Source organism: Gorilla gorilla, chromosome 19 (assembly GCF_029281585.2).
Source record: "Gorilla gorilla gorilla isolate KB3781 chromosome 19, NHGRI_mGorGor1-v2.1_pri, whole genome shotgun sequence".
NCBI classification, from domain to species: Eukaryota; Metazoa; Chordata; class Mammalia; order Primates; family Hominidae; genus Gorilla; species Gorilla gorilla.
In genome coordinates this window covers 110,893,887-110,909,255 of record NC_073243.2, presented here as the reverse complement: position 1 = coordinate 110,909,255, position 15,369 = coordinate 110,893,887, and the positions used below count along the sequence as shown (strand labels likewise).

Here is a 15,369-nt window from a genome sequence, read left to right as displayed (position 1 = left end):
CCCCAGACCGGTGCCACTCCATGGCCAGGGGCCTCGGGATCCCTGCTTTAGAGGGAAAACTGCAACTTCAGATGCTTGTTTAGAAAAGAAAGTTCAAACATCCATAATCGAAGCTTTTCCTTCAAGGAGCCGGGAAAAGAACAATAAACAAAGTCTAAAGGAAATGGAAGGAGGCCATCGATAAACAGCAGACACCAATTACGCAGGAAACAGCCGGGAAATCAGCAGACGTGAAACTCTTCTGTGAAGACAGTCATGAAATGGAAAGACCCCTAGCGAGACCTGGAGAAGGAAAACGGAGGATGTCAGCACCAAGGCTGGAGGCAGCTATTGCTGCAGATCTCACGGAAACTGCAGGAAGCGAGTCTCGGCCGGGCGCGGCAGTTCACACCTGTCATCCCAGCACTTTGGGAGGCCGAGGTGGGAGGATCACCTGAGGTCAGGAGTTCGAGACCAGCCTGGCCAACATGGAGAAACCTGTCTCTACTAAAATTACAAAAATTAGTCAGCATGGTGGTGGGCGCCTATAATTCCAGCTACTTGGGAGGCTGAGGCAAGAGAATTGCTTGAACTCAGGAAGCGCAGGTTGCAGTGAGCCAAGATCACACCAATCCACTCCAGCCTGGGCAAAAAAGAGCGAGACTCTGTTATCAAAAAAAAAAAAAAAAGAAAGAAAAAAAGAAAGAAAGCAAGCCTCCAACTCGCAGGGGAATTCCAAGGACGGAGCCCAGCCAGGGCCACATCCAGGCCAATGAACACAAGGAGGCCTGGAAGCCCTGCCCACCGGCCACACACCACAGCAGGCACCGCATGACCCCGGAGTGGAAGGAACAGAACAGGGAGCCAGGGGGAGGCCTCCACATCCCTGACTTACTGTAAACACGACCATAGTTCAAAGGAAGATGTGGTCTCCTCAATAAAGCTGTTGGAGAACCTGCAGACCCACTACAGGAAGAAAGCTCGCCTTGAACTCTGTGTTACCCCACGCGTAAAAACCAATCCCACAGATCCCCACCTACCCCACGGATGAAAACCAATTCACCGATCTCCACCTACATCACACATGAAAACCAACTCCACAGATCCCCACCTACCCCACACATGAAAACCAACTCCACAGATCCCCACCTACCCCACACATGAAAACCAATCCCGCAGATCCCCACCTACCCCACGGATGAAAACCAATTCACAGATCTCCACCTACGCCACACATGAAAACCAACTCCACAGATCCCCACCTACCCCACACATGAAAACCAATTCCACCAATCCCCACCCAGGTTTGCAAGCTGACACAGTAAAGACTGTTCTAAAGGGAGGCGCAGAAGCAACGTCACCAGGACCTCAAGGTAAACAGAGTTCCTGGAGAGAACACAAACAGCTTTAACCACAAACAGCTGATAAAGTGGACTGTGTTAGTGGACTGCAATAGAAATACAATCTTCCAATCCTCAAAAGGCTTGACTTGAGAGCACAAAAGCAAGACACACACGGCACAAAGATTCACAGTGCACGCATGTGATGCCAGACTTGCAGCAGAACACACAAAGAGCTCCTGCAAGCCAATGATGGCAGGCAGGCGTCCCATACAGAGAGGGGCAGGATGGACAGCCACCTCCCGCAAGAGCACCGGGGCGGCCAGCACGGGAACACTGTGGGCACGTGGGCATCAAGAGAGCCCCCTGCACAATCCCACGAGGCGGCTTCGACACCTTCAGGCCAGCGGCCACCGGAGGCATCGCCCTCGCAAGCAGCCAGCCGGGGTGTCACTGTCACCCCCCTGGAAACTCCCACAACATCCCTAAAGCACGTCTGTGACCCAGCAACCCCATCCCTGGAATTCACCCAGAGGCAAGGGCCTCTGACCGCTGGGACACTCCCAGAACCCAGCAGGCTCACAGCAGGCGCAGCCGTGCAGTCCGCACCCAGGAGCCTCCACAGCAGCAGGAAGGATACATCCACATGGCGTGTTCCACAACGGATGCCATTCATGGACAGAACGCGTAGCTGAGGCGTTCAGCATAGCTGAGGCTTGAACCCCAAAACCCACCTCCTGCCTGATCTCACTCACGTGGAGACCAGGAGAGGGAGACCATGGAGGTCGAGGTCGGAACCAGGGTCACGGTGGGGGCGGTAGCTTCCGCTGCAGCGGGGATGGGGGGGCGTCTCCTGGGCTCTGGTGACTTTCTACACCTGGGCGCAGGTGGGCAGTGGGAATGGGGGGTCTCCTGGGCTCTGGTGACTTTCTACACCCAGGCGCAGGTGGGCAGTGGGGAGGGAGGGTCTCCTGGGCTCTGGTGACTTTCTACACCCGAGCACAGGTGGGCGATGGGGACGGGGGGTCTCCTGGGCTCTGGTGACTTTCTACACCTGGGCGCAGGTGGGCGGCAGGGACGGGGGGTCTCCTGGGCTCTGGTGACTTTCTACAACCGAGCACAGGTGGGCGGCGGGGACGGGGGGTCTCCTGGGCTCTGGTGACTTTCTACACCTGGGCACAGGTGGTGGCCATCAGCTTTCCACGAGGGTAAAATTCTGCTGAGATTTGCAAGTAGCTGCCATAGCCTCAAGAAGTCAGAGAAAGAGGTCCCTGTGGGTTTCCACATGTGCCTCTCCCCAGACCGAAGCTCCAGGGATACTTCTTCACCTCTGCACCCCAGCCTGGCATGACTTTGGGGGATTACCCCTCCAGTGTGCTCATGACCACTGGGTGGGAACCCAAGCCCAGGGCCCCTTTCACCCCTGCCGAGCCCCAAGGCCCCCGGCCACTCTGGGAGGAGTGTGTCCCGGGGAGCGAGGCCTGAATCAGCCTTCCTATATCTCATGGAGCCGGCAAAGACCAGACTGGGGTCCTGGGGGTGCCAGGGGTCCACGAAGGTACCACCAGCATCCCTACTCTCCTCTCAAACCTGGCTTGCAGTCTCCAAGGCCCAGCCCTGTGACAGGACAGGGGCACCTGTGCTAGAAGTGAGGACCCTGAATGTGGAGCTCCCCAAACCAGCACCCGAGAGTGTGAGGACAATGGTGCGGACCATGCCTGGAGGAGGAAGGAGTAAGGCCAAGGGGCCACACACACCCATGCCATAGACACGCATATGTCACGGATACATGCACACACACACACCACAAATAGGCACATCACAGACATGCAGCATGCAGCATGGACACGCACGTGTCGCAGACACACACACATGCACACCACAGGCACACACACCAGAGACACACCATGGACACACACGTACCCCACACACAACCACAAATATGCACGCCACAGATACATGCACCACGACACACACGTGCCACACACGCATATCACAGATGTGTAAATCATGGAAGTACCTCCACCACAGAAACACATCACAGACACGACTGCATTCTAGACACATTCATATCCCAAAGACACACATCCTGGACATGACTGTATCACACGTGAGCCTTACGTGGCTCTTGAAGGCCTTGCGGACGTGCCCATGGGCGGCCTTCTGGACCACAGCATACCGACGCACGCAGTACGTGTTCTGGGGTTTGATGATGCTGGCGATGACCTCCGTGAGCCTGTCCTGGGGGATGGTGTCGTACGCGCCCGTCACATCCACCTGCGTGAGTGGAGGCGAGGAGACTGACAGTGGCCACGCAGCAACTCAGACATCACCTCTGCCCTCAGGGCCTGGCCTGGCGGCGTCCCCCACTCTCTCTCTGACCCCCACCCCTCCAGACCCCAAGGGCAGGGCGGGCTGTGTCCCCTCTCTGAGCCTCAGGACAGGAGGCCCCTGGCTCAGGACTGGGGTGCGAGGCACCGGGGCCTGGTGGCTGAGCCGCTGCGGTTCCTTCTCTGACGGGAACTGGAATCCAGTGGGACCCTCCTTGGGAATAGGAGCCCGGGCAGTCAGGGTGCACAGTCGGGCCCACGTGCTGCAGGAAAGGCTGAAGGCCTCCACCCTAGGTGCCAAGTGTGTCCTCAACAGTGACAGGGTCACCTGCACTCCCTGCGGCCCACCCAGGAGTACCTCCTCCACCCAACATGAGATGCCAATCAGGCAGCCACTCCCAAGGTCCAGCAGAGCTGCTCACGAGAGTCCCCGGCACCCACCTTGACAAAGTACAGCTCAGGCGGCGGGTCCTGGGCCCGCACACGCAGCACGAAGGTGCGCCAGGCCCTGTGGATATCGTCCAGGCCCAGCACAGAGGCGCCCAGGAGGCCGGGGCGCCGGGCCCGCTCGTAGTTGAGCACGCTGAACAGTGCCTTCACCCTCGAGGTGAGACGCTCAGCCTGGCGGGGACAGCATGGGAGACAGTCAGGAAAGTGGACCCGGCCTAGTGCCCCGCCCCACCATAGGGACCCAGGGGAAAAGCAGCCCCACCCCAGTGTCCCCAGCCACCCAGACCCGGGACCTAGAACCTCTCCCAGCTTCCTCAGACCCTGTTTGAAACGTGCTCCTGACTGCATGTGTGTCGCACACGGGATCCTCATGCCATACCTCTGTCCACCTCACCCCACACTCCCCTCAGATGACGGGGTCACTGCAGCCACCACAGCCACAGGGGTGGGGAGCAGGAGCCGTGGGGCAAGGGCCAGGATCCTCAGAGCCCAGTGGGCTCCTGGCAGCCGTGGCCTGGTCCCCGGGCCCCATACGCGGAAGCGCACGGTGCCTGAGCCGAGGCCTGGTCCCCGGGCCCCGTACGCGGAAGCGCACGGTGCCTGAGCCGAGGCCTGGTCCCCGGGCCCCGTACGCGGAAGCGCACGGTGCCTGAGCCGAGGCCTGGTCCCCGGGCCCCGTACGCGGAAGCGCACGGTGCCTGAGCCGAGGCCTGGTCCCCGGGCCCGGTACGCGGAAGCGCACGGTGCCTGAGCCGAGGCCTGGTCCCCGGGTCCGGTACGCGGAAGCGCACGGTGCCTGAGCCGAGGCCTGGTCCCCGGGCCCCGTACATGGAAGCGCACGGTGCCTGAGCCGAGGCCTGGTCCCCGGGCCCCGTACGCGGAAGCGCACGGAGCCTGCGCACCACAGCAGGACACGGATCCGGGACCTCGGGCTGTGCCGCATCCAGGCCCCGGCCCGGCTGCTTCTTGTGGTCCTCAGAGCCTGTCCCTGCACCAGGACCTCCCCCTACACCCCCACGCTGCTTTTCTGGAGGCACCGGCACCTCGGCCACCTCACCGTGGACACAAATGGGTTGGAGCCGTGCCGTGGCCCTGGCTGTGTCCCGTGGCCCCTCCTCCGGGCCCTTCATCTAAGCTGATACCAAATGTGGGGCTCAAACGCACTTCTGTTTAAAAAGGAAACTAAACCAAAGCACAGCCACCCTCTTTTCTCTGCGGAACGTTCTGGCTCCCACGACGTAGTCCATGTTCACAATCGGCCGGAGCCCGTCAGGCTTGGGGATGAAGCGGAGTCTGGACGTCAGCAGGGCGGGCCTGGCTTCCCGATGCTGCCTGACCTCTGCTTCCGACAGCTCCCGCAGCTGCACCCTCTTCAAGTGCTGTCTGCAATAGAAAGCCCCTCAGGCGGCTTGCTCAGCCAGGCAACAGACTAGGGGGGAGCTCACGGGAAGCCACAAGCCCCCACCGACTCAGGGCTCAGGGCACCCACGGCAGCACACGCTGAAGGCCATGCCTGGGGCCACATCCACCCATGCCAGCCAGACGCCTCTGAGAGCCCCTCTACTTGCAGGGCACCTGGACACCTGGTCCTATAGTCAACCCTGGGGACGCCCAGTCCGGTGGTCAACCCCCAGGGTGACTGTCCCACCGTCAGCACCAGGGAGCCTGGTCCCATGATCAACCCCCCAGATTGCCTGTCTGGTGGCCGCCACCCAGGATGGGGTGCAAGGCTGCATCTGGGGCCACATGAACCCATGCCCCCTCCACACAGGATGCCTGTCCCTCTGGTACAGCCACTGGGGTAGCCCAAGGCTGGCCCCAGTCAGGACCCCCAGGTAGAAAGAGCCGCATCCCTTCAGATGGAGAGGGCGGGAGAGGCTGCTCAGGGCAGCTCAGCCAAAGAGCAGAAGCAGCTCTCGTGAGCCCACCAATCTCCTGACACCTCTGCCCTTTGGCCTTTTCCCCCAAAACCACCCATGGGGGCACGGGGGGCTGGAGCGGCCACACCTGGACCTGGGCATCTGTGGCTGACGGCCTGGCACTCCGTGGACACTGGGGCTGCGGGTGCTCCGGGGCTGGTGCCCTGACCGCAGGCCGCAGGCCCAGCCGAGTAGAAAAGGCACAGTACCCTGTCCAGGGAGGAGGGGCCTCCAAGGCCCCCCAGGCAGAACAACAGTCCCAGTAGTGACAAGGAGCATCTTGGGGACCACCACGTCTGTCTGCTCCTTCCGGTCACCCCAATTAAATTCTTTCCAAAATACTGGTCAAATGACCATGTTGGGTCGCACACCATTAAATATGTGTAAAGTCTAAGTAACATGCATTGTGTATTAACTTGTTCCCGCAGGGAAAGCCCTGACCCTCCCCCAGATGCAAGGAAATGGCCCCAGCACCACGTCGGGGTCCCCAGCCCAGAGGCTGTGTTACCTCTGACGAGGTCTGCTGCCAGCTCCCTCTGCAGACATCCTGATTTGGGGCATGGGGTGTCACAAGGCCCCCCAGGGACTCGAGTGTGCAGAGGAGCTGGGGAAGCCCTGATCTTCTGACTAAAGCCCTCCACAGTCAGCCTGGGTGGGACACGGAGAAGCTAATACCACGGCCTGGGCTCAGCCAGGCTGGCATCTCCCAGACCAGCGCTCCAGTCCCTCACTGATGCAAATCCAGCTTGAATCTGCCACAATCTCACACTCTCATCAGCCAAACATTGCAGACAAAATCTCACAGCCATTCAAATGCAGCCAGCTAGAAGTTAGCTCATGGTGGAACTCTCCTATCCCCAGGTGCTCCCTGCACAGGTGCTCCCTGCAGTGAGTCGCCAAGTCGGTGGGATTTTATCCTCTCATGACCTAAATCCAATAGATTAAAGATTCATACAGAACAGCATGAATTAAAAGAGAATCAGGGGCTGGGCACAGTCGCTTAGCCTGTAAACCCAGCACTTTGGGAGGCCAAGGTGGGTGGATCACCTGAGGTCAGGGGTTCGAGACCAGCCTGGCCAACATGGTGAAACCCCGTCTCTCCTAAAAGTAAAAAAATTAGCCAGGCGTGGTGGCAGGTGCCTGTAATCCCAGCTACTTAGGAGGCTGAGGCTGGAGAATCGCTTAAGCCCAGGAGGTGGAGGTCGCAGTGAGCCAAGATTACACCACTGCACTCCAGCCTGAGCAACAGAGTGAGACTCCATCTCAAAAAAAAAAAAAAAGAAAAAAGAGAGAGAGAGAGAATCAGACCCACATCCCAGGGAGAGGCAAGGAGGCTAGTGGTAGTGTTTCCATCTAATATAAATCCCTTCTGCTTTACAAACCCTAGAGACCACTTGGCACAAACTCCTGATTTTACAAGTAAGAGAACGTGAGCTCCAGGCAGTCAGAGCCTTGCACAGAATCCACTTGGACCAGGCCTGTGACGGGGCCCCTGGCTCCCAGCCCAGAGCTGCACAGCCAGGGAAGCACCGGCAAGTGGAGACAGGCGCACGCTGAGGCGGGGTTGGTGTTCCAGGACTTCGAGAAGCAGAGGCCTGGCGTGGGGATACAGTACCTGATTCCAATGCTTTGCAACTTGCTCCAGACACTCTTCCGGTAGAAAAAGAGCCTGTTCTTTTGAAACGTGGTCTCCGTGACATAAAAGAAAGACCTAAGCAGCTCGACGACGTACACACTCATCAGCCAGTGCAGGAACTTGGCCAGGATCTCCTCACGCAGACGGTGCTCTGCGGCTGGAACACAGCCAACCCCTGAAACGAGAAGGACACGCCACATCCAGATCACCGAGGGCCTGGTGACCTCACCCCGGACCTGCACCATCCAGACACCGCACATCCAGCCCACCAAGGGCCTGGCGACCTCACCCCAGACCTGCACCATGCAGACAACCATACATCCAGCTCACCAAGGGCCTGGCGACCTTATCCCAGACCTGCACCATCCGGACACGGCACATCCAGCCCACCAAGGGCCTGGCGACCTCACCCTGGACCTGCACCATTCGGACACGGGGACACCGCATATCCAGCTCACCGAGGGCCTGGCGAACTCACCCCGGACCTGCAGCATCCAGACGCCACACATCCAGCTCACCGCAGGGCCTGGCGACCTCACTCCGGACCTGTACCATCCGGACAACGCACATCCAGCCCACCGCAGGGCCTGGCAACCTCACCCTGGACCTGCACCATCCGGATACAGCACATCCAGCTCACCGCAGGGCCTGGCGACCTCACGCCGGACCTGCACCATCCGGATACAGCACATCCAGCTCGCCGCAGGGCCTGGGGACCTCACCCCGGACCTGCACCATCCGGACACAGCACATCCAGCTCACAGCAGGGCCTGGCGACCTCACCCCGGACCTGCACCATCTGGACACCGCACATCCAGCTAACTGCAGGGCCTGGTGACCTCACCCCGGACCTGCACCATCTGGACACCGCACATCCAGCTAACCGCAGGGCCTGGTGACCTCACCCCGGACCTGCACCATCCGGACACCTCATATCCAGCTCACCGAAGGCCTTGGCTACCTCACCCCGGACCTGCACCATCCAGACACCGCACATCCAACTCACCAAGGGCCTGGCGACCTCACGCCGGACCTGCAGCATCCGGACACCACACATCCAGCCCACCAAGGGCCTGGCGACCTCACCCCAGACCTGCACCATCCGGACACGGCACATCCAGCCCACCAAGGGCCTGGCGACCTCACCCTGGACCTGCACCATCTGGACACGGGGACACCGCACATCCAGCTCACTGAGGGCCTGGCGAACTCACCCCGGACCTGCAGCATCCAGACACCGCACATCCAGTTCACCGCAGGGCCTGGCGACCTCACCCCAGACCTGCATCATCCGGACTCCATACCCCCAGCTCACCGAGGGCCTGGCGACCTCACTCCAGACCTGCACCATCCAGACACCGCACATCCAGTTCACCACAGGGTCTGGCTACCTCACCCCAGACCTGCACCATCCGGACACCCTATATCCAGCTCACCGAGGGCCTGGCAACCTCACTCCAGACCTGCACCATCCAGACACCACACATCCAGCTCACAGCAGGGCCTGGCGACCTCACCCCAGACCTGCACCATCCAGACACCGCACATCCAGCTCACAGCAGGGCCGGGCGACCTCACCCCGGACCTGCAGCATCCGGACACCCCACATCCAACTCACAGCAGGGCCTGGCAACCTCACCCTGGATCTGCACCATCCGGACACCACACATCCAGCTCACAGCAGGGCCTGGCGACCTCACCCCGGACCTGCACCATCCGGACACCGCACATCCAGCTCACAGCAGGGCCTGGCGACCTCACCCCGGACCTGCACCATCCAGACACCGCACATCCAGCTCACAGCAGGGCCGGGCGACCTCACCCCGGACCTGCAGCATCCGGACACCCCACATCCAACTCACAGCAGGGCCTGGCAACCTCACCCTGGATCTGCACCATCCGGACACCGCACATCCAGCTCACAGCAGAGCCTGGCGACCTCACCCTGGATCTGCACCATCCGGACACCGCACATCCAGCTCACAGCAGGGCCTGGCGACCTCACCTCGGACCTGCACCATCCAGACACCGCACATCCAGCTCACAGCAGGGCCGGGCGACCTCACCCCGGACCTGCAGCATCCGGACACCCCACATCCAACTCACAGCAGGGCCTGGCAACCTCACCCTGGATCTGCACCATCCGGACACCGCACATCCAGCTCACAGCAGGGCCTGGCGACCTCACCCTGGATCTGCACCATCCGGACACCGCACATCCAGCTCACAGCAGGGCCTGGCGACCTCACCCCGGACCTGCACCGTCTGGACACCGCACATCCAGCTCACCGCACGGTCTGGCACCGTCTGGCGACCTCACTCCAGACCTGCACCATCCAGACACCGCACATCCAGCTCACCGCAGGGCCTGGTGACCTCACCCCAGATCTGCACCATCCGGACACCACAAATCCAGCTCACCAAGGGCCTGGCGACCACACCCCAGATCTGCACCATCCGGACACCACACATCCAGCTCACAGCAGGGCCTGCCGACCTCACCCCAGACGTGCACCATCTGGACACTGCACATCCAGCTCACTGAGGGCCTGGCGACCTCATCCCAGATGTGCACCATCCGGACACCGCACATCCAGCTCACTGAGGGCCTGGCGACCTCATCCCAGATGTGCACCATCCGGACACCGCACATCCAGCTCACCGCAGGGCCTGGCGACCTCAACCCGGACCTGCACCATCCGGTACAACAGCCATGGCCACGGGAAGCCCAGCAGGTCCAGGCCGAGATGGCCACACACGGGACCTACACACGGGATCCCGCAGACAAAGCTCAAAAAACGTCAAATGTCCTGTGAGTGACGCTCCCACCAATGACACCCTAAAATGATGAGGTGTGGACATGCTGGGCTTCAGTCAAATAAATTATTACATTAATTTCACCTTTTCTTTTTTACTTTTTTAATGTGGCTACTAGAATTTTTTTTTTTTTTTTTGAGACAGAGTCTCGCTGTGTTGCCAGGCTGGAGTGCAGTGGCACAATGTCAGCTCACTGCAACTTCCAACTCCCTGGTTCAAGCGATTCTCCTGCCTCAGCCTCCCGAGTAGCTGGGATTACAGGCACCCGCCACCATGCCCAGCTAATTTTTGTGTTTTTAGTACAGATGGGGTTTCATCATGTTAGCCAGGATGGTCTCGACCTCCTGACCTCGTGATCCACCCGCCTCGGCCTCCCAAAGTGCTGGGATTACAGGCGTGAGCCACCACGCCCAGCCTAGAAATTTTAAAATTATCCACATGGCTCACGTCATGCTCCTGTTGGGCGACAACAGCTGGGAGCCTCATCCTTTGTCCTGGTTCCCAAGCAGAAGGGAGGAAGCAGACACTCCCCTGCCAGGCAGCACCGTCAGAGCTGGCGCCACACCGCAGGTTTGCGCGATTTCAAACTCGACACCACGGAGCCACCAGATCCCGACATGCCTGGGGTTTTCCAGGCTGAACCCAGGCCGAGCGGACGTTGCTGTCACTCACTGGCTAAGGAACGCTGGCCACGTGGTGCTCCAGACACTCACGGGCCAAGATGACCGCCCTCCTGGTGAGTCTCCACATCTTCATCTGTGCATCATAAGCAGAGGTCCCTGGACGTCGCTAGATGCCATGGAGGCCAGCACAGGTAAAGCTGGGGTTTACCAGCAATAACAAGACAGAAGAACCACGCAAAGGACAAGGAAGGGGACCCCAGACTGTGGGCCTGAGACAGAAGACAGACGGGGAACAAAGGAGGAAAAGCAGGGCGGAGGCAAAGCTAAAGAAACACTCAACACGGAAAGCAATATTAATAATGCTTAGCTTGTGGGGGTGTCAAGATGCCTGAGATAGAACTAAGTCAGCAGGGAAAACAGCACACAGGCTTGGGGGGGGGTTGGCCAGAGCTAAAATACACTAAGGGTCTTATTGCTCAGGACAAGGGTAGCAATGTTTCAGACTTCATTTTAAAAGATCAAGGTATGCCGGGCGCGGTGGCTCGCACCTGTAATCCCAGCACTGTGGGAGGCCAAGGCGGGCAGATCACTTGAGGTCAGGAGTTTGAGACCAGCCTGGCCAACATGGTGAAACCTTATCTCTACTAAAAATACAAAAATTAGCCAGGCGTGGTGGTGGGCGCCTGTAATCCCAGCTACTCATGAGGTTGAGGAATGAGAACTGCTTGAACCGAGGAGGCAGAGGTTGCAGTGAGCCGAGATTGCGCCATTACACTCCAGCCTGGGTGACACAGTGAGACTGTCTCAATAAACAAAAGCAAACAACGACAACAAAAAGATCAGGGGGTAACACTAAGCAAAAAGAAATAAAAGCAAATGCCCAGTGACCAGGAGGCAACGACAGGATCAACACACACTCGGCAGGAAACGCACACGGCAACCCAAGAGGTGGTGAGAAACAAGGGAACGAGGACACGCAACAGGCAAGTGGAGAATCAGAGTGCACCAGACAGGTCTCTAGTGACAAAAAAACGAAAATAAATCAGGTTATCCAGTTAAACAACGACTGTCAGACTGGATTGGAAATTCACCTACATGCTGCTAATAGGACATACCTACACTATAAGAATATAAAAGTGTTGAAAATTAGGCCAGGCGCGGTGGCTCATGCCTGTAATTCAGCACTTTGGGAAGCCGAGGTAGATGGATCCCTTCAGTCCAAGAGTTTGAGACCAGCCTAGGCAACACAGCAAGACCCTGTCTCCAGAAAAAATTTAAAAATTAGCCAGGTGTAGCGGTGCGTGTCTGCAGTTCCAGCTACTCAGGAGGCTGAGGTGAGAGGATGGCTCAGGCCAGAAGGTAAAGGTTACACTGACCTATGATCACACCACTGCACTCACCCTGGGCGACACAGCAAGACTCTGTCTCAAAAAAAAAAAAAATATATATATATATATATATAAAAGGCAGAAAACAGACACAGCAGGAAAATACTAATCAAAAGAAGCCCAGTGTGGCAGTACTAAGAGCAATTTAAAAAAAGAATTACTAGATTACTAGAGACATAGAAGTCTACAAAAGATTCACTCATCAGGAAGATAAAAATTCTACCACGTGCATGCACCTAATAATGCCTCACATAAATGCTACCAAACGAGAAGAAATGAACAGACCCATCCCCCATGTGAGGGACTATGGCCTCCTTCTTGGAATTTCATGCATCTAGAAGGAGACAGAAGCCTTGCACAGGACCTTAATAAGCTGGATATAGTGAACATGCATGCCCACTATTGACAGGATGTCAAATTTACAATGGACAGTTCTGGAAATCATGCACACACTAGATCACAAAGCAAATAATTGGTATTATACAGACCACTGCACAACTGAGTTAGAAATCGATAATAAAATGATAACTTAAAATACTCTACGTATCTTGATACTCTACGTATCTTGAACATAAACAATGTTCAAATAACTCACTGCTCAAAGAAATCACAGAATAAGCTAAAGAATACTTAAAAGTGACTGATATCAAAATGATTTCACGTCAAAACACAGCATGCACAAAGAAAAAAGTCACAGAATAAGAATACTTAAAAGAAGTATTAACACTTTTAAGTATTTTAAGAACACTTGAAACTGGCTGATGTTGAAATTACTTCACATCAAAACACAGGGTGCAGGTAAGGCAGCACTTAGAGGGAAAGGCATGACTAAACTAAGAAGCTAGAAAAGGAATGAAAGAATAAACCAAGAGAAAGCATACAATGGAAAGATAGAAACGTCAGAGGTAAATCGGTGAAATTCAAAACTAAGACCCAAGAGGGAAATCTGACAAAGGCCGGCGGAGACACCGGCCCTCCACGTGGGTCTCAGAGCAGGAGACAGACAGAGACACTCCAACCTGTGGCTGGATGTCAATCCATGTGAGGGGGCGGCTGGAGGCAGAGCCCAGCCTAAGCAATGAGCGGCAGGTGCCCAGAATAAGGTGACAAGTGTTGCCACCCATCCAAGGGGGCCAAGCAGAGGGGCAGCTTGGGAGAAAACACGACAAGTGAGGGGGCTGGGGTGACTTGCTTTCCTTCAGGCCACAGACAACCCTTTCTGGGACATCTCCAGCAACACGTGGCAGCAGACACAGGCAGCCCAGAGTCCAGCCTTGGCATGAGACAAGCTGGGAGAGGAGTATTGGCAGCATGCATGTGGCGGGCACGTGGTGAGCAAGCCAGGCCCAAAAGAGGCAAGCGGACCTGAAGCTGTGGCTGCAGTGCCTGGCAGGCGGGAGGCGAAAGCCTGCAGTCCTGTGTCCCCGTAGCAGAATGGAACGGAGAGGTGACCAAGAAGAGCCGAGCATCAGAAAAGACAGGCTTGGGGACCAGCACTGTGCCTGCACCATCTACCCAGGCAATGGGCAACCGGCGCAGCTGTGGCTATAGAAAGAGCAAATATTCAGGAGCAAGCTCAAGTGAGCAAAAGCCAAGGACACCTGGGGACAGTGCCTCACTCACCCTACATGTGACAGGGACACCCGGGGACCGTGCCTCACTCACCCTACACGTGACAGGGACACCCGGGGACAGCGCCTCACTCACCCTACACCTGACAGGGACACCTGGGGACAGCGCCTCACTCACCCTGCACATGACAGGGACACCCGGGGACAGCGCCTCACTCACCCTACACATGAGAGGGACACCTGGGGGCCGCGCCTCACTCACCCTGCACGTGACAGGGACACCCGGGGGCCGCGCCTCACTCATCCTGCACGGGACAGGGACACCCGGGGGGCCGCGCCTCACTCACCCTGCATGTGACAGGGACACCCGGGGATGGCGCCTCACTCACCCTGCACGGGACAGGGACACCCGGGGGCAACGCCTCACTCACCCTGCACCTGACAGGGACACCCAGGGGCCGCGCCTCACTCACCCTACACGTGACAGAGACACCCGGGGACAGCGCCTCACTCACCCTGCACGTGACAGGGACACCCGGGGGCAACGCCTCACTCACCCTGCACGGGACAGGGACACCCGGGGGCCGCGCCTCACTCACCCTGCACGGGACAGGGACACCCGGGGGCCGCGCCTCACTCACCCTGCACGGGACAGGGACACCCGGGGGCCGCGCCTCACTCACCCTGCACGTGACAGGGACACCCGGGGACAGCGCCTCACTCACCCTGCACGGGACAGGGACACCCGGGGACAGCGCCTTACTCACCCTGCACGGGACAGGGACACCCGGGGGCCACACCTCACTCACCCGGGGGCCACACCTCACTCACCCTACACATGACAGGGACACCCGGGGGCCGCGCCTCACTCACCCTGCACGGGACAGGGACACCCGGGGACAGCGCCTCACTCACCCGGGGGCCACGCCTCACTCACCCTGCACGTGACAGGGACAACCGGGGACCGCGCCTCACTCACCCTGCACGTGACAGGGACACCCGGGGGCCATGCCTCACTCACCCTGCACGTGACAGGGACACCCGGGGACAGCGCCTCACTCACCCTGCACGGGACAGGGACACCCGGGGGCCACGCCTCACTCACCCGGGGACCACGCCTCAATCACCCTGCACGTGACAGGGACACCCGGGGGCCGCGCCTCAATCACCCTGCACGGGACAGGGACACCCGGGGGCCACGCCTCACTCACCCGGGGACCACGCCTCAATCACCCTGCAGGTGACAGGGACACCCAGGGGCTGCGCCTCACTCACCCTGCACGTGACAGGGACACCCGGGGACAGCGCCTCACTCA

The 15,369-nt window shown here is 58.6% G+C and overlaps 1 protein-coding gene across 2 annotated transcripts in view; it reads right to left on the bottom strand.

Annotated features, from left to right (window-relative positions):
• The window catches only part of TERT (telomerase reverse transcriptase), a 42,021-nt gene that overhangs the window by 21,005 nt on the left and 5,647 nt on the right, over positions 1-15,369 (bottom strand). The window contains exons 3-6 of one of the 2 annotated variants that reach the window (XM_019013021.4): positions 7,634-7,829; positions 5,302-5,482; positions 4,091-4,270; positions 3,441-3,596 (exon numbers count right to left, since the gene is read on the bottom strand). In XM_019013021.4, coding sequence (XP_018868566.3) covers positions 3,441-3,596; positions 4,091-4,270; positions 5,302-5,482; positions 7,634-7,829 — 713 coding nt within the window. The remainder of the gene's footprint in view (positions 1-3,440; positions 3,597-4,090; positions 4,271-5,301; positions 5,483-7,633; positions 7,830-15,369) is intronic. The other variant, XM_055366887.2, reaches the window with a different exon arrangement.